This window comes from Ursus americanus, chromosome 2 (assembly GCF_024610735.1).
Source record: "Ursus americanus isolate L20-20 chromosome 2, mUrsAme1.1.p, whole genome shotgun sequence".
NCBI lineage: Eukaryota > Metazoa > Chordata > Mammalia > Carnivora > Ursidae > Ursus > Ursus americanus.
Genome location: NC_142128.1, coordinates 28,575,742 through 28,600,480, shown reverse-complemented (window position 1 = coordinate 28,600,480; position 24,739 = coordinate 28,575,742). Strand labels below are relative to the sequence as shown.

At 47.3% G+C, this 24,739-nt stretch overlaps 1 protein-coding gene and 2 long non-coding RNA genes across 3 annotated transcripts in view; 1 reads left to right on the top strand and 2 right to left on the bottom strand.

The window, feature by feature from the left end:
- The window catches only part of BMERB1 (bMERB domain containing 1), a 107,513-nt gene that overhangs the window by 49,334 nt on the left and 33,440 nt on the right, over positions 1 to 24,739 (top strand). The window contains exon 2 of the mRNA XM_045776093.2: positions 13,130 to 13,253. Coding sequence (XP_045632049.1) covers positions 13,130 to 13,253 — 124 coding nt within the window. The remainder of the gene's footprint in view (positions 1 to 13,129; positions 13,254 to 24,739) is intronic.
- Positions 3,979 to 18,552, bottom strand: LOC123778618 (uncharacterized). The gene is made up of 4 exons (XR_006775970.2): positions 16,783 to 18,552; positions 16,316 to 16,552; positions 6,412 to 6,588; positions 3,979 to 5,254 (listed from the first exon to the last, which is right to left on the bottom strand). It is a non-coding gene; the product is annotated as an uncharacterized LOC123778618 (long non-coding RNA).
- LOC123778617 (uncharacterized) overlaps positions 19,263 to 24,739 on the bottom strand; it is a 33,643-nt gene continuing 28,166 nt past the window's right edge. The window contains exons 6-7 of the long non-coding RNA XR_015727907.1: positions 23,396 to 23,537; positions 19,263 to 20,443 (exon numbers count right to left, since the gene is read on the bottom strand). This is a non-coding gene — a long non-coding RNA (uncharacterized LOC123778617). The remainder of the gene's footprint in view (positions 20,444 to 23,395; positions 23,538 to 24,739) is intronic.

Sequence of the window (24,739 nt, the reverse complement as noted above, 5' to 3'; positions counted from 1 at the left end):
TGGTTTTAAGCAGCATCATCTGGTTCTCTATCCATCCTTGCGTGACCATCACCCTTCACTTACTTCTGAATTGGTTTGTAAATTGCAAGTGTTAGGGAGTCTTAGCAGAGAGGCATGAATCATGGCTTAGGATAGATTCATAATTCTCTATATTCATGAAATCATTCTGAGATTGCAGGGCTGGAGGATTTTTTTAAATGAACTTTGAATAACAGAATGAACCTGCAAAAGTGCTAAAAAATTTAGTTGTTTATGAAATGTTATTTTTTATTTTTTAAAGATTTATTTATTTATTAGAGAGAGAGCACGAGTGGGGGTGCAGAGGGAGAGGGAAAGAGTGACTCTTTAGGCAGACTCCATGCTAAGCATGGAGCCCAACACAGAGCTTGATCTCAGGACCCTGAGATCACAGCCAGAGCCGAAACCAAGAGTCAGATGCTTAACCAGCTGTGCCACCCAGGTGCTCCATGTTTATGAAATTTTAATTGGACCATCATCTTATTGTTATTACAAGTTTATCAATTTCCACAGTTTTAATTTGACATCCCTAACAATTCCCACTGAATTAGCAAGAATATTTGATTCTCTTATATGATCTCAAAGGACTTCTGAAACCAACCAAAGCCCTTCCGCTCAGGGCTGGGAGAAATATGACAGAGCTGTTTGGTGACTCATTGAAGGTCACTTAGAAGTGTTGGAGGGAGGATGCCAAGTGATGAAAAATGACATTACACATTGTTAAATAATCTGCCAGAACTCATGTGTTATCTCCTTCAAAGTCCCACCTTGATGTAACACACATTATTCAGATGAAAGCCATTCTGGAAATCCTCCTTTGAAACCGTAGTGCCAGTCTGTGTTGAGATCTTGTGAACATCCACAACAGTGGTAAATCTTTCCCTTGGAGAGGGAGTTTGATTTTTTGGAACTACCCAAAGTCATTCCGAGCCAGCTTGTGCAAATAAAGTGGGTAATCAGATCATGTGAATATAAAAACATGAATTTAAATGTGCTAAACTGCTTTTCTGCAATGCCTCATAAGCTGATTTGAAAGTGATTATCAAAGAGTTTGTTTATTAAGAACTCTCCTTATTCCAGAAAGGATTTAATAGTCATATAAGAGTCTAAGGAGTCTTAAAAGGCTTGAGGAATGTTGGTATTATTAGAAACATAAAGTATTCCAAGATGATTCCTTGAAGGATAGTATTCTAGAATATTTGTTTTCAAAAAAAGAATTTATTTCCATTTACCTTAATATCACTCCCCCACCCCAGGCTTACTGTTGGTTTTGTGGACCATGTAGGTGAGGCACACGACTTTTGGTGCTTCTCATCCTTCTTAAGAAGGCATGAGATGGGATGGTGTACGAGGTGGGGTATTCCTCATGAACAGAGTTCTGGGAAGGAAGGTAAAGGAGACGGGGCTCCCAAGGGACTGATCTCCTCTGTGCTTTCCCACCCCTAGCTCCAGCTATGGTGGAGTCTGAGGTGGGGTGCTTTCTCTTTCGATGGTGTTGGTGGTGGTGATGGTGATGGTGTGGTGGTGGTGATGGTCATGGTGATAGTGATGATGATGATGGTCACGGTGATAATGGAGGTAGTGACTGTGATGAAGATGGTGATGGTCATGGTCACGATGATGATGATGGTGATGGGGATGGGGACAGTCATGGTCATGGTGATGATGATGATGGTGATGATGGTGGTGATGGTGATTGTGATGATGCTGGTGATGATGGTAGTTATGATGATGATAATGGTGACAGTGGTGATGATGGTGGTGGTGGTGATGACGGTGATGATGATGGTGATGGTGAATGATAACTGACACTCATCAAGATCTAACTTGGTCTTTTTGTTGTACTAGCCTTAAAATCTCTGACTCAACCCTCACTATGACCAATGCGTAGTTTCTATTATTGTCCCCACTTACAAATGATGGATACTGAGGGTGCGTTAGGTTGCATAGTCCACTTAACAAGATGTCCACAGCCTAATCCATGAAACGTGTGAATATGGTACCTTGCATAGCAAACAGGAAGTAAGGTGTTCCTAGGAGCTGTCCCGAAAAGGTGGATCTAAACCAGTGATTCTCAGTCAGGGATAATCTTGTACCCCAGGGGATATTTGCAAAGGTTTGAAGACATTTGGGGTCGGTGGGAGGATGCTACTGGCATCTAGTGGGTAGAGGTCAGGGACACTGCTACACATCCTACAATGCACAGGAGAGCGCCCTTAGCAAAGAGTGATCTGGCCCTAACTGTCGATAGTCCTGAGGGTGATAGGTCCAAACAAAGAGCTTAGAGGCTGCTGAGCAGGGGTGAGATCAAAGTCTTGCCTTAGCTTTTGGTTCCTGAGCTTTCAAAATGAGCCTTCAGTGTTCTCACATTCTACTTCCTTACCCCCATTTTACAGATAAGGACACTGAGGCTTAAAGAGATTAAGTCATCTGCCCAAGGTTGCCAGTTAGAAAGGGGCAGAGCCAGGGTTTAAACCCAGGTTGGCTTGGCTCCGGCGCTTGTTTCTAATCCCAGTGCTGAGCGTGCATTCTCCTAATTACTTTTGCCATCTTGGACAAATCAGCTGTTGCTGAGAAAATAGAAACTCAGAGAAGCTAAAAAATGAGCCCAAAGTCACATCAGAGACTAATAACCATGGCCAAGATTTGGAGGCAAGTCAGCTTCCTCGGCTGCAAAACCTTCCTTGCGGGGTGATCATGAGTATAAAGAGAGTACATTTGGGAAGGCCGGGTGCAGCAGGAGGGATGATTACATGCAGGACCCAGCGGCATCTTCCTTCATGAGGCAGGCTGGGGGGAATGGAGCAGCCGGGAATGTTGCAATTAAAAGCAGTTACTTCATCTTCTTGGGAAATGATGACTCATTAAAAGCAACCGGCTGTTTCCTATTATATTCCCGTTATAGCGAGAAGGCGAGATGCTTGGTGCATCCCATAATGCAATGTTTGGAGTTTGAGATGAGCTTCTTTCCTACATGAATGATTGATGACAATAAAAGGCGGGGGTGTCACCAGGAGCCTTAGAAGTGCATCAGGATATAGTAATGGGGCTCAGATATATTTCCCCGGTATTTAAGACTGTTGGGTTGGAAGACGTGCCTGGGTATACTCGGTGATGAGCCAAGAGACTGACTCCCGACAGAGGGCTGGTGGGAACCCTCTGGACCCTGCTTCCAGGGCAGGTGAAGTCTTATCTAGAGGGACAGAGGAATGGCCTAGATGCAACCTGTTGATCTCCAGATCTGATGATCTTCATCTTGTTTCCTTCCCCACTTTAGTCTGGCTCCTTCCAGGAGAAGGACATCCGAGGGTAGTCAGAATGATGCTGGGCACCCTTTATCATGCCAGGCGCTGCAACAAGCACTTGACATCTTATGTCACCTTGAGAGCAGCAACTCTGTGAGGTAGGAGTCCCATTTTACTCAAGAGGCAACTGAGATTAGGAAGATTAAGTGGTGTGTCCAGATCACACACTTAGTGGTAGATCCAAGACTTGAACCAGAATGTGTCCAAATCTAGCATCAGGGATAAGCTGATGGTGTACTAATGACCTTCCTCCCTGACATGTAAGCTCCTTCCTGGAAAGTCAACTTGACGAGGGCAGGGATTTTGTCGGTTTTGTTCCATCCTCATTGCTTTAGAAAGGTATCTGGCACAAAATGGGTTTTCAAAGCATACTTATTAAAGGAATAATAAGAACGAATATTACAGAGACAGTTATAGAGAGAACTTGCTATGTGCCTGGCACTTATATAAATTACCTATGAAATGGGTGTGATTGTTCCTACGTTGCAGATAAGGAAACTGAGGCTGAGTCATCAATGGATGAGACCAAGGTCAGCATAGGAGCCAACCCTGAGACCCCAAAGCCCATGCCCATAACGATCCCCTTCACTTGCCCTCTTCCAGGGCTGGCCTGGCTCCCACAGTGCCTGTACCCACCAACTCTTTTCCTTTGCTCTTTGTTTCTTTTTTTTTTTTAATCTACCTTGATTTATACCTGCTCATACTAAAATTCAAACAATATAGCCAATAGCAATACACCAACATCAGTGTCTTGGTGATGCTGGCAATGGTGGGAACTAGGTGAAGGATATATGGGAAGTCTCCGTGATATCTTTGCAACTTATCTCCGTGATATCTATGAACCTAAAATTATTCCAAAATGGGAAGTTTATTTAAAAATTCAAACAATGAAAAAGGATGTATTAGGTGGAAGGGGATCCTCCTAACACTTGACCTCCCACCCCCCACAAGCAACCCCCAAGGTCCTTCTCTCAGGTGTCCTTCTGAGGATGTTCTAAGGATGCTAGACACCTCATAAATCTTCGTTGGGGCTGAGATTAGTATGCCCACTCACGTAATTGCCTCTGCCTCGATGCTATGAGCTGGGTTGAAATAATGACTCATTTGGCTGATGCATCTTTGGGTGAGAAAGTTGACACATGGTTGAGACTTTTCCTTCAGACTTGGGTTCTCATTTAATTTTCCAGTGACAACTCCAGAGTGTAGGCCTATTGCCCTTTGTCAAGGGACCCTCAGAACCCAATCCTGTTGTGTCAGGTCACATCGTCGGATATGGATCTGAGGCTGACGGAATGACCTTTAACACCCTTGCAACCCGAATCCCACTGTACAACAACTTTTCTGGGGTGGGTGAGAAGGGTACCCCCAGTGGTACTCAAGATGCTTCTAGCATCAAACAACATCAAATTACATTGTGGGAAAATTACTCCCCCCCCATTATCAACCTTTATGATTACCAAAGAAAGCCACAATCTGGTGGTTTGCCTTTAATGCCTCTCTAGCACTTGCTAACTTTCTAGGACTTGCTAATCCACCTTGTTGAGAAAGAAGAATTTGGCTTCAATCTGAGCATTTAGCTGGAATTTAACAACATTACTTTGTTTCCATTGGAATTATTTTTATGGCTACTTCCCAATTATGCTAAGTAATAGTGACTTGCTCTTTATAGATATGATATGAAATTTCCTTTGAGGAGCTTATTTGAGTGAAAAAAAAAAGCCAATCTAAAGAAACAATGAGTAAATGATAGGATAGATGGTGTCTTTCCTTGGGCAGCTTTAGCAAAATACCATAGACTGGAGAGCTTAAGCCATAAACATTGACTTCTCACGGTTCTGAAGGCTCGGAAGTCCAAGATCAAGGCACTGGCAGATCCCGTGCTTGGTGAGAACCCCTCCCTGGCTCATCGATGGCTGTCTTCTCACTGTCTCCTTACGTGGGGGAGAGCAGAGAGAGAGAGAAATCAAGCTCTGGCGTCACTTCTGATAAGGACACTAATCCCGTCATGGGGCCCCACCCACATGACCTCATCTAACCCTGATTACCTCCTAAAGGTTCCCTCTCCTAATACCATCCCACTAGGGTTTAGGATTTCAGCATATGGTTGGGGCGGTGGTGGGGGTTGGGAGGGGCAACAGCCTTTCTGGCTGCAGCAGATCCTGGGTGGTGCATGGCTGTGGTGAACTCTTTGCAGTGACTGAGGTTTTGGAAATGCTCTTCTGTAGCTTTTTGATCTACAACATGGGCTTTGAAATCGGACAGACCCGGGTCCGGGTTCCAGTGATTTTGGCCCATCTCCTATGATCTCTCCGAGCCTCATCTTACCAGTCTGTAAAGGAAGGGTAATAACACTAGCATACCCCTTCCAGGGCACCTGGGTGTGTGGGCACACAGCAGCACATTCACAGTAAATGCTCCATGTGCACAAGCCCTGGGGCATATACCAGGTGTGTGAAAGTTACAAAGCAGAAACAAGAGGAGGGCGGGGGATGTTCCGGGGGACCCTGGACTTAAATTCCTATTTGGATCCATGGTTGGAAAAGACAGATTAGAGAAGGCTTCTCTGTTCCCCGGCATGGTTTTACCCCTTCCTGCCTATATTTAAATCACAAGCTTCTAGGAGGTGGCCAGCCCTCATCTACTATCACCACCCCCTCCCGCCGTGCCACCATCCCCGCACAGCTTTGAATTTTCAAGGTATACCGTGAAACATGCAGGTGTGCCCCGGTTATGCCCAGTGCTCAGCTCTTGTTAGCTGGAGCTGCGGGGCTCATGAGGCATGCATTTCCCTTGTGTGGCATTTGGGGATAAAAAGATGGATTTAGCTGCCTCACCCCCCAGAAGTGACTCAGCTCCTGGGAGCTCAGTGACGGAAGCAGCAGTTGGAGCCCTGGGGACTTCCTTGCCTTAGTGCTCTGCTCTCTCTCTATACAGCAGCCGTGGAGCCTTGTAGGCACCGTCTTCTCTAGCCAGCCCGAAACACTTGTCCGTTTTTTTTTTTCCTTTAAGATTTTATTTATTCGTTTGAGAAACAGAGAGAGAGCACGAGAGGAAGGAGGGGCAGAGAGAGAGGGAGAAGCAGACTCACCGCTGAGCAGGGACCCAGACGCGGGACTTGATCCGAGGACCCTGAGATCATGACCTGAGCCGAAGGCAGACGCCTAACAGACTGAGCCATCCAAGCGCCCCGCGTGTCCATCTTTTTCTGGGATTTGTCCTCCTCATGGACGCACTCATTGGCAGCTGTTGGATGCCTGCCCTTTAGCTGGAAAATGGTGTCAGGAAGGTTTCCATCACATTAGCTCTGTCTCCCAAGTTCAGACTGAAAACAGCGACCGTGTGTGACGTTCATTTATTTAAGACCTGTACCAGGGTTTCCCAGAGTCTGGCCTGAAGACTTTCTGCATAAGTTCCCTGGACATGACTCCCCAGCCCGGTTTTAGCCTAATCTCTGCGGGTATCTCTGGGGGTAGACTCAGAGAATCTGCCTTTTTAACAAGCTGCCCAGATAATCACCAAGCCGGCTAATACTTGAGAACAGTGATTCCCCATTTACCTCACTCAATAGAATATGCTCAATTTTCCCTCTTGTCAAGATGATGACATACTTCTTAAGTGGGGAGGTAGTTCTTAAATGAATGTGATTATTACCACAAGGGCCCTAGAGTAGGACGGATCGGACTGTAAATTTCAGCTCTCCTACTTATTTCTTTTCTTGAGCTTCAACTTGCTTGTCTGTGAAGTGGGGGTGCTATTAGGGCTTGTTTTGAGAATCAAATAAAGTAATTTGATCCTAGCATATGATAAATATTCAATCAACGTTAGTTCTTACTGTTACTGGGTAAACCTTTTTTTTTTTTTTTTGTAATCTTTAAACTGGGGAAATTATAGCATCTATTGTCTAGGGCAGGGGTTGGTAAACTTTTTCTGTAAAGGGCCAGACAATAAATATTTGAGGTTTTGCAGACCATGCGGTCTCTATTGCTGTTGCAGCTACAAAGTTCTGCGGTTGTAACATGGAAGTGGCCATAAATAATATGTAAATGAATGAGCATGGCCAGTGTTTCAATAAAACTTTATTTGCACCATCAGGCAGGGGGCCAGATTTGGCCTGTGGCCATAGTTGCTAACCCCTCACCCAGGATGCTGTGAAGATTAATTAACATGAGGCTTATTGTGAGCCCAGCACAGTGCCTGGCACACAGCACTCACCATAAGAAGGGATCCTAACCATCCCACACCTGATTTGAGGTCTAGGCATTGCTCCTTTCTCCAGGAGAAGGAAAGCACCCACGAGCAAGACTTTTCAATACAGGTATCAACCCCATTCTCAGGCCCAAGTCACTGCTAAATGTTCCCCTCAGCACCTGGAGCCTGGCAGTGCCATTCCCTCCATCCTCCCTCGAGGACATAAGTAAAATGCCAACCCATGGGATGTGAGTAAGTTTTTGTCCCATGTTTTGCCCCAGGGTATGTGGCCATTTTCAACCTCTGTCCCGTGGAAATTAGGTTGCCCATATGAACCACGACGTGAGAAACAAGGATACTCATCCTTGAGGGGTGGTTAACACCACGCTTTCCCAACCACAGATGCCTTTAGCCCTTGCCCAGAGGCTATCCAATGTGCTTTAGAGAGAGAGAGAGAGAGATTGCACCCTGGGTTTGCATTCTGTCTCTGCAACATTCTGACTGCGTGATGTTGGCCAAGTCACTTCCTTCTTGAAGCGTCTGATTCATCAGGTATAAAATAGGGATTAAATGAGATCATATAAAGCCTCAGCACAGCATAGCACATGGTAGCTTCTGAAAAAGGAAGGAAGAGGTGCTAAGAGGTAAAGGGCTCATTCGAGGTCATGCAGCTGCCACTGGCTTCAGACCAAGGATCTCTAACTCTGCCCCTCCCCCTGGCTGCTTCCTGGGACCCCAGTGGCTTCCAGCTAGGGCTGACTCCAGGTGCAGTGACTAAAGCCCTCCAAGAGGGGATGTGGCCATCAGGGAGGTTGCAAGCCCAAGGCCGTTCTTCCCTGTGGTGGGTTAAATAACGCCCTCCCCAAATTCACATCCACCCAGAACCTCAGAATGTGACCTTATTTGGAAATAGGGTCTCTACAGAAAAGGACACAGAAGGACATGCAGAACCACAGGGAAGACAGCCCCATGAAGGGAAGAGGTTGGATCAATGCTGCCACAGGCCAGGCATTGCCAGGAGCCACCAGGGTCTGGAAGCAGCAAGGAGGAACTCTCCCCAGAGCCTTTGGAGCAAACACAGCCTTGCCGACACCTTGATTTGGGACTTCTGGCCTCCAGGGCTGTGAGAATATAAATTCCCGTTGCTTTAAGCCCCTGAGTTTGTGCTGATCTGTTCCAGCAGCGCTGGGAAACTAAGACACTGCCCCTGACTCTAAGATGGGGATGGACAGCGGGAGTTGGTCTTAAAATGTCTGCTTGCACGAAGGGCAGCAGTGATGGGGCAAAGTACCTGTGTTCTGGAGGCAGACGAGGGCTCAGCTCCCTTCCTAGCCAGCTCTGAGCCTTTGTTTCCTTATTTGTTCAACAGAGAACATCTTGATGCCGCTGGTTTATGGTGAGGATTAAAAGAGAAGGCACAGCAGAGCAGGCTGGTGGTGATGACCGAGGGCACCGTAACTATGCATGGGGGCTGATGTGCCTCGGTTAATTCCATCCTCACAGCTGCCCTGGGTGTCCTCACATGACACAGGAGGAAACAGTCATGTGATGTTAACTAAGTCTCCAGAGCTGGGACTCAAACCCCAGCCATCTGACTCCAGAACGCCCCCCAGCTCCCCACCCCTGGGCACCACAACTCTCTATTGCCCTGTGCCCAGAGTCCACGTTCCTCCAAGCTGGTCCTCTAGCCTGGTTGGAGCCTGGCACACAGTAATGCTCAATTAATATTACTATTTTTATCCTGTGTCTTCCTTCCTCCCTCCTTCCTCAAGTCGGGCCTCATTGCTCCAGCCCAGCCCATGGCTCCAGGAGCCATCTTGGTCTTGGGGGTGAGCGAGGGCAATAGGACCCCAAATCTGATTCCAGGAGCCTTGAGATCATGACTCAGCATGTCACATGGACAATTCCTAAAATTCCTCCTTCGACATCTGTTGCTCTTCTCAAGCCCCAGTCCTGAGACAGCTCCTCTGCTCCCCTTCCCTCTCCCTCCTCTTTCTTTTTTTTTTTTTTTAAAGATTTTATTTATTCGACAGAGATAGAGACAGCCAGCGAGAGAGGGAACACAAGCAGGGGGAATGGGAGAGGAAGAAGCAGGCTCACAGCGGAGGAGCCTGATGTGGGGCTCGATCCCGTAACGCCGCGATCACGCCCTGAGCCGAAGGCAGGCGCTTAACCGCTGTGCCACCCAGGCGCCCCCCTCCTCTTTCTGACACTCACCCCCACCACCCTCCCCGTCTCCCCATCCACCCCATTTCAGCACCAGCTCAGCCTGACAGCAGGATAGTCTTCAGGACATGCAGTGCTTGGAGGGCTGCGGGAGGGGACAGTAAATATCCCCGATTTAACATCTCGTCTGTCTGCCCACCTCCCCGCCAACCATCTAGACCATTGTTTGCTGCCCTCCTCCCTGGCTCAACACCGTGCACTGTCCATGTTGGGAAATCTGGGAATTCTCGGCAAGTATAAAGAGAAGCAGATGCTCTTTGAGGGGCCGAGCTGAGTGGGGACAAGATCTCCAGCAGGCCTACGGCTGCCATGCCACAGTTTCTTTGCCCTGACTCATTTCTTGGTCTTTCCCCTTGCCTTTGTCCTCGTTGATCTCCTACTAATTCCAAATTATCTCAGAGAGCATGAAGAAGTCCTTTCAAGGTGGGAATCAGCTATAGGTCACAGTTCTCCTCCTGCTTACTCAGCAAGGTGGGGAGTTCTGATGGCTGCAGGGGAGGCTTACGGAACAGATGTGTTGGGGGGACAGGTGATGGAAGGGTATGGCGATTTACCCCAAACCTGGTATCTAGTGGAGAACCGAGGGTCAGGCATTTCCCACAGATGACAAAGCAGCTGTGTGGGCTTCCTGCCGAGATCCAAGATGGCAAGGTGTTGACTTAACGGAAGTCTGCAAATCACAAATCCCCAGCCCCTAGGTCAGGGATCCAGGTCAGGGGTCAGGGCTCCAGGTCGTAGGAGGGAGACAGGTAGAGAGAGGACAGCTTTCCAAATCGACTTGGAGGTAAGGGAAAAGATAGATGCCAGGCAGCAAAGCCAAGGTGCTGGGTGTAGAAGGAAGGAGCAGATGTGGGTCAAGTGGAGTTGGCCTCAGAAAAGCAACACTGTCTTCTCCCCTCTATCTTTTTCTCTGCCTGTGAAAGATCTGAGGATGCTGCAGCCTTTAAATCCCAGCCATTCACTCTGGCAATGTGGCCTAGAGACACCTCCCAGATGCACGCAAGGACTGAGCTTTGAGAGTGCTCATCACAGGGCTGCTTATGGTGGGGAAAATGGAAAACAATCTAAACGTCTGGGGGTTGGTGGAGTGATTCATGCTACAGCCACAAATAGACCACATAACCTGTCCCACTGTTGCTGGGGAAGACCATCCAAGGATGTGTGAAATGCTCACGATATGTTACGTGAAAAGAACAGGTAATCCAATGTGAGACCCTAACTTTATATGACCAAGACCAGACCTGCATAATAGCGGAAATGTAGGTCTACAATGGTGTGGGTGTGTATGAACATTTTTAACTACTAACATTTTAGCATACATTTTCCCAGTTTTTTTTTTAAAGATATGTGTATGGGGGCACCTGGGTGGCTCAGTGGGTTAAGTGTCTGCCTTCAGCTCAGGTCATGATCTCAAGGTCCTGGGATCGAGCCGTGTCAGGCTCCCTGCTCCACGGGGAGCCTGCCTCTCCCTCTCCTCCCCACTTATGCTCTCTCGCTGTCTCTCTCTCTCTCAAATAAATAAAATCTTAAAAAAAAAATAGGTATGTGTATTTGCCCCTTATTGCAAGTTCGTACCCTTAACAACTCTTAAACAACATCAATTTTAGTCCGCCCTCCCATCCCCTGGTAACCACCATTTTACTCTGTTTTCTACGAGTTCGATTTTTTAGATTCCACATGTAAGTGATAATCATTTAATATTTGTCTTTTTCTCACTTTCCTCACTTAGTATAACGTGCTCAAGGTCCATTCTTATTGTCACAAAGGATATCCTCCTTCCTTGTGGCTGAATAATATTCCATTTGTCTATATACCACATCTTTTTAATCCATTCATCCATTGATAGGCATTTAGGTGATTTCGTATCTTTGCTATGATGACATACATGTGTGTATGTATGTGTCTATATAATATTCTGCATAGAAAACATATAAAAACCCCATATGTATTACCCTAAATATGCACACCACATATGTAATATATATAACCCTATAAATTACCATGTATATATTGGAAGAATGTACACGAAAATGTTAATGGGAATATATGTGCTGATACATATATATACAAATATAACATGCATACATATTGTTATGGACTGAGTCCTTAAGTACCCGCTGAATTCATATGCTGAAGCCCTAACCCCCAGGGTGACTAATTGGGAGACAAGGTCTTTGAAGAACTGACTGAGGTTAAATTAAGTCATAAGGGTGGGGCCCTGATCTGATAGGATTAGTGTCCTTATAAGAAGACACACCAGAGAGCTCTCTGTGTGTGTGCCCAAAGGAAAGGCCACGTGGGCCCACAGTGAGAAGGCGGCCATCGAGGAGCCTGGAAGAGAGCTCTCACTCCACACTGACCCTGCCAGACCTTGACCTGGGATTTCTAGCCTCAAAATAAGTATTTGTTGCTTAAGCCCCAGCCTCTGGTATTTTGTTATGACAACCCAAGTGAGCGAGTACAGTGCACACATAGATACATACGTGCATATATATGGAGTGTCCTTCCATATATATGGTAATACATATAGGGTTTTTTAAAAAAGATTTATTCATTTATTAGAAAGAGAGAGAGAACATGAGCAGAGTGAGGGCAGAGGGAGAGGGAGAAGCAGATTCCCAAATTAGCTGAGCAGGGAGCCTGATGCAGGCTTGATCCTAGGACCCCAGAGTCATGACCTGAGCTGAAGGCAGACGCTTAACTGACTGAGCCACCCAGGCGCCCTACATATAGTTTTTAACATATGGTTTTATGTATATTGCCATGTATATAATACTAACTATAAATACGAGATAGGAAAAATGTCCATCACCATGCAGATCATGGTTCTCTCTGGGAAGTGGGGTTATGGATGACTCTTTATTCTGTTCTTTTTTTTTTTGCCTAGCTGTATGACCTGAATTTACAACAAACTTGTATTATTTCATATTACTATTCCTTACATTACTTAGTACTCCTGTAAGATAATAATTAATAGTATCACTGTAAAATAGATTTAAAATGATTTTCTGCCTAAAGTTGGCCTTGGTCTTGAGGCTGGGACAAGGGACAAATGGCTGCAGTCAAGGGGAGCAGAGCCCCAGGAGCTGGGACCGGGCAGGGACCGCCAAAGCCACGTGTATAACTTTGAACAGGTTTGGTGAGTCCGCCAGAGCCTCCTCTTGCCATCGCAACAGGATTCCCAAGGAAAACGTGTTGTCTGGTTTCCAAAGAGCTGGCTCCTTACACGCACACGCGCGGCTCAGGCTGCCATCTGTGTGCCCTCTCGGTGCGCCAAGTGTGCCAGGGCAAGGCTGCTCCCTGGAACGAGGGCAAGGACAGTCCTAAGGGAATTCTTGAAAACTGGGGTGGCCTTGGGGCCTTGACACCTATGTTTTGTGTCTCCCGCACAGATCAGCTGGACATCATCTCCATGGCAGAGACAACCATGATGCCGGAGGAGATCGAGCTGGAGATGGCGAAAATTCAGCGCCTCCGGGAAGTCTTGGTCCGACGGGAGTCTGAGCTCAGGTTTATGTGAGTGCCTCAGGGAGGTGGCCGAGAAACAGAAGGGGTGGTGGAGAGGGGATCACCCAGAGAAACTAACATGTACTATTTATTACTGCAGGCCAGGCGCTGGGATAAAGGCATCATGTACGTTTTAAAAAAATCTTATTTGATTCTCAAGACTGCCTAGACTAGGAGTGGGTATCGGAGTCTTCCATTTTATTATTTATTTATTTTTTAAAGATTTATTTGGGAGAGAGAGAGCATGAGCACGGAGGGGAAGGGCAGAGGGAGAAGGAGGGAGAGTCTTGAGCAGACTTGGTGCTGAGCACAAAGCCCAATGCAGCCCAAGGCGGGGCTCGATCTCACAACCCTGAGATCATGACCTGCGCTGAAACCAAGAATCGGATGTTCAGCCAGCTACGCCACCCAGGCGCCCCCATAGAGACTTCCATCTTAACCCAGACCCCGAAGGTGGGATTGAATTCAAGCCAGCCTGACTCAGAGACTCAAAGAGCCCAAGCTCTTTTTATGTTTGCTTCTGAGAAGAGAAAAGGGGAGAGACAGAGGGAGAGATGGGGACCCAGTGGTGGTTCCTACGTCCACGTCGTTAGGCACACACACTCTGGGTTCAGATAGTTACGAGATCCCAAACAGCTGGGAGAGTTTGGGGCAGGTTCTCTCTGGGCTTCATTTCCCTGGCTTGTGAAATGGGGGGAAATGATAATACCTCCTGGGGTCACCGACAACCCGAGAATCACATGATTTGACCCAACCTCCACTGGAAAAAGCAGCAACATCACACTTTTTGGGCGTGCGCTGGAAGGTACGCGTTCCACCCATTCTTTCACTGACTTTACAGAGGCCCGTTACGGGATTATCTCCCATTTTGCAGACGGGAAAGACTGAGGCTCAGGGAAGTTAACCTGCTCAGGGCCTCCCAGCTAGTAAATAGAGCATTTAAGAATCAGATCTGGCTCTTCCTGCTTTCAAAACTCATATTCTCCTTGGATGACCTTCAACACATACTGCATAATACGACCTCCTCTCTCACCCTGTGAGATGGACCAATGGATCGACAGCTGCCATTTATTCAGCTCTCTGTGTGGGCCAGTCCCTGTGCTAAAATGCTTCATGGGCATGGTCCCTCCTCCCAGGAACCCTTAGAGGAAAGTTCTAGAACATCCCTACCATATGAATAAGAAATACCTTCCCTTGGATCTGGGAATAAGCTAAACCAATACATACATGACACGGTGAAACAATCCCTTCCTCCTCATGGATTTTTTTTTTCAGTTTTTGTTTTTCAAAAGAACTTGAAGGACTGGTTGTGTGGGAGAAGTATTAACTAAGACCAGGTGTTCTATTAAGACAGGTGATTCCAACCACTGAGATAGCCAGGACTGGACAGGAGGTGCCTGCGGGTTATCCAAGCACAGATGAGTGGCAGGAAGTTCTGTGTCTTTGTCGTGTGCAGGAGACCACGGAGCTAGACCCAAATTCTCAGGGATCGCCCGCAGAGCAGCAATTACTAAACTGAAGTAACGGGTATAGTCACCCCACGTAACAAACAGCAGACAAACAGCCAAGATCCAAGCACGGGATTAGGGAATGCAGAAATCTCCGTGTGACTCCTCCTGCAGATGAACTCAGGGCCAAGGGAAAAGCCAGAAAATATGGACTAGTTGAGAATTCACTGGCAGCAAGAGGGTTTGGGATGATTACAGTCTATAAATAATACAGGTGTGCCTTAGAGGTATTGTGGGTTGGGTTCCGGACCCCTGCAATAAAGCAAAACTTGCTATCAAGTGCGTAAGATGAATTTTTTGGCTTCCTGGTGCATATAAAAGTTATGTTTACACTATACTGTTATTAAGTGTGCAATAGTGTTGTCTTAAAAAAAAAACAACAACAAGGCACATGCCTTAATTAAAGCAATCCTTCCTTGCTAAAAAAAAACGCTAGCAGCCATCTGAGCTGTCAGTGAGTTATAATCCTTTTGCTGGTGGAGGGTCTTGCCTCAATGTTGATGGTGGCTACTGATCAGGGTGGTGATCGGGGGTGGCCGTGCAGGTTCTTAAGACAACCATGAAGTCGGCTGCATGGATGGAGTCTTCTTTTCATGAACGATTTCTCTGTAGCATGTGATGCTCCTTGATTGCATTTCACCCACAGAACTTCCTTCCAAACCAGAGTCAATCCTCTCAAATCCCATAGCTGCTTTATCCACTAAGTTTATGTCATATTCTCGGTCCTTTGTTGTCATTTTGACAATTGCATGCCATATTCACCAGTAGATTCCATCTCAAGAGACTTTTTTTTTTTTTTTTTGCTCGTCTATGAGAAGCAGCTCCTTGTCTGTTAAAGTTTTATTGAGAGATGGTAGCAATTCAGTCCCATCCTTAGGCTCCACTTCTCATTCCAGTTCTCTTGCTATTCCCACCACATCTGCACCGACTTCCTCCACCGAAGTCTTGAACCTTCGATTTGTAAAGAAACGCAGTATCTTCGAAGCGTAATAAAGTGGGAAACACAGTAGAACGAGGTGTGCCTGTACATGCAAATTAAGCCTTTCTTCCTCCCTTCTAGCTTTAATCCCAATTCATAAAAATGACCGTTGTTAATAGTGATGGTTTTTATTAATTCTGATGGACAGTTTTACGACTGTTCTTCTATTACTTAATATATAACCTTTAGTTGGGGCACCTGGGTGGCTTAGTCGGTTAAGCGTCCGCCTTTGGCTCGAGTCATGATCTCAGAGTCCCGGAATCGAGCCTGATATCGGGCTCCCTGCTCAGCGGGGGTCTGCTTCTGCCCCCTCTCCCTGCTCCTGCTCTCCCTCTCTCAAATAAATAAATAAATAAATAAATAAAATCTTAAAAAAAAATAAGGTGCTCTCTCTCCCTCTGCCAACTCCCCGCTCTCACACGTGCTCTCTCTCTTTAAAAAAACAAATAAAAGAAAGAAGACAGAGAGCATATGAGTTCTGCTGTGAAGTACTGAAAACTCCCTTCAGCAGGTGGGTGCTCAAGAGGGAGCAAAGGTGCATTTGCTGCTACAGGAACAAGGGCCGTCACGTCGCATTTACTGACCTTTGCATCCATCCGGTGTGCGTACGCTCTTATCCCAGCATCTGGCCCATGCCTGGCATGCAGTGAGCGCGTGATGACAAGAACAGCCAGCCTGTAAGCTCCAGCGCTGGGCCAAGCATGGCACTGAACTCTTGACTCACTGAATTTCCCCATCATGCCCACTCAGGGACAAATCTCAGCTGCAGATACTTGAAAGTAGCTAGGCTCACCGCTACACCACCAGCGCCTCAGTAGACACTGGAATAAATCAAATTATTCAAAGGCTACAGAAGGATGTCAGTGTCGACAGGACAGAAGAAGGGCTCAGTTTCATTCTCAGGGGGAGGGGCCGGCTTCCAGGCCCCTAGGGAGGCGGCGGGGGGGGGGGGGACTTGCTAGGAGCCTGTAGACAATTGTGGATTCTACGGACAGCTCCCCCGAGGCCCCTGCCTGGTGTAGTACGTAACCTTGCCGGGAGGTGCACCCACCTTGTTGGTCTCAGCAGGACATGATGGACCCAGGGGGACCAGGATAGAGATCACCGCCCACTCAGCCGAACAAACGCGGCTCATCCATCATCCGTGGCCTCCCCTGCTAGCAGGCCACATGTGGGCCATTCTTGAATTCAGTTTCCAGGCTGTGTTTCAGAGCCAGGCCCTTACACAGCTATAGGCTTCCTATTCGTGCATCCCTTTTAGAGAAGAGAAAAATTGGAGGTTAAATAATTTGCCCACTGTTGCATTAAGCTAATCAGAAGCCAAGCTAGGATGCTGTGATTCCAGAGTGTTGATTCAGTGAGTAAGGGGAGGGAGGAAGGAGGGAGGGGATGAAGGAAGGAAATTCTTTAAAGAGTATACACTGCGACCACGGTAGGAATCTTATTCATCTTCCTCACTGTTCTATCTTCCTAGCGTCTTGAAAAGAGCTTGGCACTTATTAGGGCAATTAATATTTGTTGAATGTGCACATTCCATCCCTACCCAGCAACTTCTCTACACACACATACACACACACACAGGAGGGCCCCTGGCACAGGGTAAGAGGGAAATAGAATTTCAGACCATTCTAAGCATTTGCAGGCTTCAGTGGGGAAGGTCTGAGTGACAGGAATGTGACAGCCGTTGACTGAAACCATCCCAATGATTGTAGCTGTAATAACCAGGAGGAGATTGGTTTTGTCACACCTGCTCCGAAGTAATCAAGTTAATACCCATCAGCTCCTGTGGAGACTGTGAGTCAGATCACATTTCATGGTCGTGGGTGTCTTCTCACTCTTATGTGCTGTATTGACTCTTTTAAGAATGGGTCCAGTGGCTGCTGCCCCCAACACCCCCAACGTTTAGCATTTTCCTTTCACAGACTTCCATGTTCTTCTCTTGCTGGTTCAACCTCTCCTCTTGCCAGGATGGTGAGGGAGTAGAAGAAGGAGATCTACCCAGTCCCCAGGGAACTAGCATGAATTCATGAGAAGTGGACTCAGGGGTTGTCCTGGCTCTCCTGTGTCCTCAGTGTGTGACCTTGGGCACATGACAGAGTACAGAAGAACTGCTATTTACTCTTTACTCCCTCTCTTCTTTGCCCAGCACTTCTAGAATGCAAAGGCAAACTCCTGGCTGGACGCCCACAATCTCACAATCCCACATTGGGTTTTGTCTTGTTTCACCATCTTGAATTAAGTGTGGTAGAAACAGAAAGGATTTTACCGAGGGAGGCTCAGTGAACAGGACTCAGGACTTTTCCATACTCTTGCTCTGGAGAGAAGCAATTTATTTGGAACCTAAAATGATGAGCTCTAACTTAGGTGGCCAGGTTGGCAAGTCAACCTGCCAGGAATTCGCGGTAATGCTTTGTAACGGTTCCCAGGGAGCACAGCAGTCAATGGCAGTCATCCTTCCTGCGGGCCAGCCCAGAGCACGCGTTATCACACCATCTGTGAAAAGTGCCTACTAATGAAAGGACGAATCAGGGGAACCCCCTGTTCGCTTTGACTAAGGCCCACAAAGTCAGGTTCGAGGAAGGGCTATAAGTGACCCTGGCAGGGAAGGCGTTATCTCCTCTGTCTTCCTTAGCTTGTCCTCTGGTTTCCAGGTTGCTACTTGGCAGCTGGAGAGCTCCCTCTTGAAGTTTGGTGACTTAATGAGCATCATTTGAATGAGTCAGTAAACCCCGCCCCCCCATCACAAAAAAACGCCTCTGTAATAGGTGCTAAATGTCCGGGAGATCAAGCTTGGAGCTTACTTTGTTCTCTCCTTGATCCTCTGTGCCTCCCACCTCCCCGTCCCTCCACGGCTGCCCCAGGTCCCTGCCACTCCCTCTTGCCTGTCCTACCGAGGCTGTCGCCAACCTTGGACTCATTTTCTCACCTTTAATTCCAGGCACTGAATCACACCATGAGCTTTCCATAACTCAGCAGCCTGTGCTCGCCTGCCTCGGCTCTCCGCATCGTCCCTACAATCTTGGTCATGCTGTTTATCTGGGCTTCAGATAATTAAGAATCCTCTGCCTCTGAGCAGGGGCAGGGGGTGGTTATCTTCATTTTACACCCGCTTGCGGGATTTTCATAAAAGGGAGAGTATGCTCTGTCTCTTGGCTTGCCCTGGGCAGTGGCGGCTTTTAATCAGGGAGTGTCAGAACTGCAGCGGGGAGGGTAGGCGGGTGTGTGAAGGGCGGGTTTCAGGAGCACAGTGCCCGCATTCCACTATTTCCAAAGCCTGGGCTTGGACCCCAATCACTTCCTTTCATTAAGAAGCACCCAGCAGGGTGAAGAGGTCAGGCTCTAGAATCCAGATGGCAGAGATTCAGGTAGGGGAGGGTAGAAGGCACATAAGTTGTAAACAACAGCTTTCGGAATACTTACTATGCTGAGCAGCGTTCTAAATATTTTATGTGCATTGATTCAATTAATCCTCACTACAACTATAGAGATAGACAACACCCACGCCCCAGCCCACCCCGCTATTTCCCATCTTATAGAGGAGGAGGAAACTGATGCACAGAGAGGTTGAATAACTTGCCTGGGGTTGCACAGCGTCCATTAAATAGCAGATATTGGTTTATCCCAGGCATTCTGGGTCCAGCGTCCATCCCAACCACCATGCTATGGGGTCTCTTAACTGGCTTTGAACCCCAGTTTCTACTTGTTACCAACCGTGTGGCCCTGGAGCAGATACTTAGCCATGTTCCAGCTTCAGTTTCTCCCTCTGTACAGTGGGGCATCGATGCTTCCCTGGCAGCAAGACAGCAAGAGATGAAAAGAGAGGATGTGTGTGAAAGTAAGTGGCTCTTCCTCTTAAGGAAATAAGCAAATCAAAATTCCCTTCCTCCTTTTCACTTAACACCGCGCTTTGAGGGATCGCAGGGGATCAGGGCTGCTGAGTCATCCCCAGAGAATACCCAGAACACACTCCTCTCCCCGAGAAGCTGGGGAGTGGCTCTCCACCAGTAAGACCAGCTCTACCCCAGGGCCTTGACACTATTATCACCAGTGTTATTTTTAAAAATGTTTTATACACCTGTATTTTGTTTGTTTGTTTGTTTTGTTTTCGTCTTCAATGAGCTGGTGATTCTCAAGTCTGTTAGGAAAAGCTTCAAGCCAAGGGCAAAATGAAGCATGTGCATTTATGTAACTTGACACATCTTAGCCACGTTCGGGAGTTCTGCATCACGCCGGTTGCACTCTGGGTTTTAAATAGCATCCCCTAAGAACAGGTCACTGTCGCCAGAGCCACTGTACATATCAGGTGGGAAGAAATGCCTCTCAATGCAGAAGATCTGAAAAGCAATTTGTTTCGGACAAAATGTGCACAGGTTTGAGGAGTTGGGTGGGGGAAGAGAAGGAGGGGAGGGGAATCGGAGGGAGAAGGAGGGAGGATGGAGGACATTGCAGGTTGGACCTCGGAGTGGAAGGACCATCCTGAATTCCTAAGCATGCCGGGAAGTAGGGATGGGTTTGGGAAACCGGACTGATCAAATGAAGAAAGATACGTCCCCCACTCGACAAGCTTCTGCTGTTCCAAGTTGCCTTTTGAAGTCAGAACACACTTCAGGAAAGGAAATTCTCTCTCTCTGGGAGTTCGGACTGTCCTGCCATCGAGGACTTCATTCTCTTACCTCCAAGGATCTCCTCTGAGCCTCCTGTGTGCTGGTGAGCTGGGAAGAAGATCACCATATTAGGCTCTTGTAATGGTTAGGTTTATGTGTCGATTTGACTGGGGCTGTGGGGTGGCCAGACAGTTGGTCATATATTATTCTGGGGGAGTCTATGCGGGTGTTTCTGGGTGAGAGGAAACATTTGGATCAGTGGATGGAGTAAAGCAGATTGCCTTTCCCAGTGTGTGTGGGCCTCATGCAATCCATTGAAGACCTGAATAGTGCAAAAAGGCTGAGAAAGAGGGAACTTTGCCTGCTTTACTGAGGAGCTGGGATATTGATCTTTTCCTTGAACTGAAAAATCAATTCTTCTTGGGGCTGGAGCCTGCCAGCTTCTGGACTGGAGCTATAACATCGGCTCTCCTGCTTCTCTGGCTTGCTGATGATGGATCTTGGGACTTCTCAGCCTCCATACTCATGTGAGCCACTTCCTTATAAGTAATTAACTGATTGATCAATCAATCAACCGCTCAATCAAACCTCCTATTGCTTCTGCTCCATGGGAGAATCCTAATACAGCCCTGTTTATTCTCAGAACCTTCCATCTGGATGCTTTCTCTGGCTAGCAAAGACCTAGGAAGTTGGAGAACACTGATCAAGATGAAGGGATACAGGCTCTAGCACTTTGTAGGACAGTCTGGCATTACCTAGTAAAGATGAGCATGTACTTACTCCACAACCAGCAGGTTCTCCCCCGGGGATACCCTAGAGCTGCTCTGTAGAACTGGGTAGGCATGGGCTATATGTGGCTATTTTAATTTAAATTCATTGATATAAAATAAAAAATACAGTCCTTCAGTAGTCCTACTGCATTTTGAGGGCTTGTTCACTGACTGAGCCTAATGGCTGTCCTATTGGAAAGCGTACATGTTTTCATAGAACATTTCCATCATCCCAGCACTGCCCTGAAGAAACTCTCACACGTGAGTGCCAGGAGGCATATTCCAGAATGTTCTTATCAGCCTTGTTTGTAAGAGCAAAACACTGGAAACAACTCAGGTGTTTGTCGGCAGCAGAATAGGACAAATTCGTGGTGGCCTAGTCATTCTGTGGAATTCTGTACAATGGTGAAAAATAGATGCCCCACAGGCATTCACCCAGATGCATCTCAAAAAACAAGGCTTTCAGCCAAGATGATGTAAAGGTCAAAATGAGTAAAACCAAAGAAGGCACAGACATTCATACAGAGATAGTAAATTAGAAAAAGCATTAAGATAAACTCAGCCCAGGGCTCACCTCTGAGGGACTGAGGGAAATTCAAGGGAACGGGGCCCAATGGGGATTCTAAGGGTCCCGTACAGGTTATGACTTAGGCAAGATGATGGGGACATAACTGTTTATTATTCCATAAGTGGCATAAATGTATTTTATGAACACTTCTGTATATAGTTCACACACACACACACACACACACGCACATTTTTCCCCAATTTTGTATTGTGGCAAAATACACATAAACAGAAAAATTTTAAGTATACAGTTCAGTGGTATTAAGAATATTTACACTGTTGTGCAACCATTACCCCTGTCCAGCTCCAGAACTTTCTAACTTGCAAAACTGAAATCCTGTACCCATCAAACAATAACTCAGCATTCGCCCCCAGTCCCTGGCAACCACCACTGGCTTTCGGTACCTATGATTTTGCCTACTCTAAGTTCCTTATATAAATGGAATCTCACAGTGTTTGCCTTTTTGGACACACATGTGCACCTTTTCTTTCTCTCTTTTTTTCTTTCTTTTCTTTTCTTTTCTTTCTTTCTTCCTTTCACATATATATAGAGAGTGCATGTGTGTGAGTGGGAGGGAGGAGAGGCAGAAGGAGAGGGAGAGAGGGACTCATAAGCCAGCTCCATGCCCAGCACAGAGCCCAATGCAGGGCTCGATCTCATGACCCTGAGATCATGACCTGAGCCAAAACCAAGAGTTGGAAACTTAATTGACTGAGCCACCCAGGCACCCCATGTGTACCTTTTTAAAGGAAAAATACTAAGAAAGGGAAGGAAGTTTATGATCTTTGATATCTTTGCATCAATGTCTCAGATACCTCAAACCCAATATGTCCAAGTCCAAACTCATGATCTCCATGCCATGCCCCGTCCCCACCAAACATAACTCTGCAAATAGCCCAGCATCACCATCTACCCATGGAAATGCCAAATTCTGAAGTTAGATACCATACTTGACTCCTTCCAATTTGCCACTTCGTGTATTGAACCCATCCCCAAATTGAGTCAATTTTACCTTCTAAAGTAATTTTTAAAACTGTCCACTTTCCTCCATCACTATGACCACCACCCAAGTGCACACTCCCATCTCTGTCTTGGATCTCAAGAGCCTCCCAGCCTTCCACCTTGCTGCCCTCCAGGCCAGGGTACCACAGCGAGAGGGAGCCTCTGGAAATGCAAATCAGACCATGGCTCCCAGTTCTAAACACTTTCCAGAATTTGTTACTGTGATCAAGCCTACCTGATACCGCCAGGTCCATTCCTGGCTCTTCTGCCCTGTTCTTTATCTTTCCTCCACCTGCAGGCCCCACCCCTGATCTGCACCCCATGGGGCACCCTTCAGTCCCCCCCAACACACACACACTCCATGCCCTGTCCTGCCACTGGGGCCATTTTCTGTGCTGCTCGCTCTGCCTGGACCCCTCCTCCCGCCACCCTCTTTGCCTGGTTAACTCTCCCTCTCCCTCCAGGGCTCAGATCCAGGGAAGGGAAGCCTTCCCAGTACTTCCCAGGCTGTGTCCAATATTCTCCCCATAACCACAATCCTTTCCTTAGAAGACTTTCCCTCTATTTAGATCCACATGCATTGGTGTGAGTATGTGCTATCTTTCTCCTACCAGACCCTGGCCCTGATGAGAACAGAGGCTGAACTGTTTTCACCCCCAGCAGTGTCAGCAGCCCCCAACACATGCCCAGACTCAGAGCAGGTACACAGTGAATACTTACCTCATCAATGAGCTGGAGTTCGTCTTCCTGCTCCTCCCAGTGTCTGAGCCATTGCAAGGGCTCCCCTGGAGCTGGCAAGTCCGGGCAATGAGAGCTGCCTGGCCCTCTAAAGGTTAGATGGTGGATCCAGTTCATAGAATTCCTACAGAACAACAGTGTGACTTTGCTAAGTGTATAAGTTTCCCATGGCTGCTATAACAAACTCCCATAGAGTTGGTGTCATAAAATAACACACACTGATGCTCTTACAGTACTGGAGGCCAGAGGTCTGAAATTGGCTTCACTGGGCTGAAATCAAGGGTCAGTGGGACCATGCTCCATCTGGAGGCCCCAGGGGAGAGAACCTTTTTCCTTGTGTTTTCCAGTTTCTAGAGATGCATTTCTCGTAGTCCTTGGCTGGTGGCCCCTTCCCCCCCATCCAAGCCAGCAGAAGGGAATCTTTAAATCTCTCTCCACTGACGTCATCCCATCTCTTCCCCTCTTCTGCATCCAAATCTCACTCTGTCTCCCTCTTAGAAGTCTACTTGTGAGTACATTTAGAACCCACCCAAATAACCCAGGAAAATCTCCCTGTCTCAAGATCCTTAATGTAATCCCACCCGCAGAGTACCTTTTGCTGTAGGAGGTTAACACACTCCCAGGTTCCAGGGATTAGGCCGAGCACAACTCTGAGGACATCGTTCAGCCAGCCACATGAGAAGAGACTGAGAGCAATTCGCATCGGGGCTCAGCATCGAGCTGAAGTCCCAGCGTGGCAGCAATGGTGACAGATAGGGCCGTGGCCAGGCTGAGCAGAGGGGAAGCACACTCCATGTGGAGAACTCGCATTGCTTGATCTTATGCTAAGTTCTCATTATTTTTTTGAAATCTCCCCAAGATGCAGCATCTTATGAGACAGAGAGAGAGGACGAGGGAGCGTCTCGGTGATTCAGCACAGTGGCCTGACAATCAAGGGTTTTCTCCCTCTCTCTGCGTGTTTCTGGAGCAGTGCTAGACTTGAAGGGCAGCAAAGCTTGGGAAGTGCTCGTCCATATCACCTGACGATCTCAATTGACGGTTCAGCTTTTGCTCCAGGCTTGGTGCGGAATCAGATAACACTGGACTGGGCGGCCTCATTTCCACATTGTCCCTTCACATGAGAGCCAGCCCTTCCGTGAGATTTCCTGGGCAGGATGCTCACCAAGAAAAGGACGGATGGAAGGTACAAACGGCTTAGCAGGTGTGCCTTGGTGTTTTGGGTCCGCGAGGTTCGCTGGCCCCCGCCTCCCGGGAAATGTAAATATCCTGATTTACATCTTTCACTTTATTTAATGGGCTCCTCTTCGCTGAATGATCAGATATGTG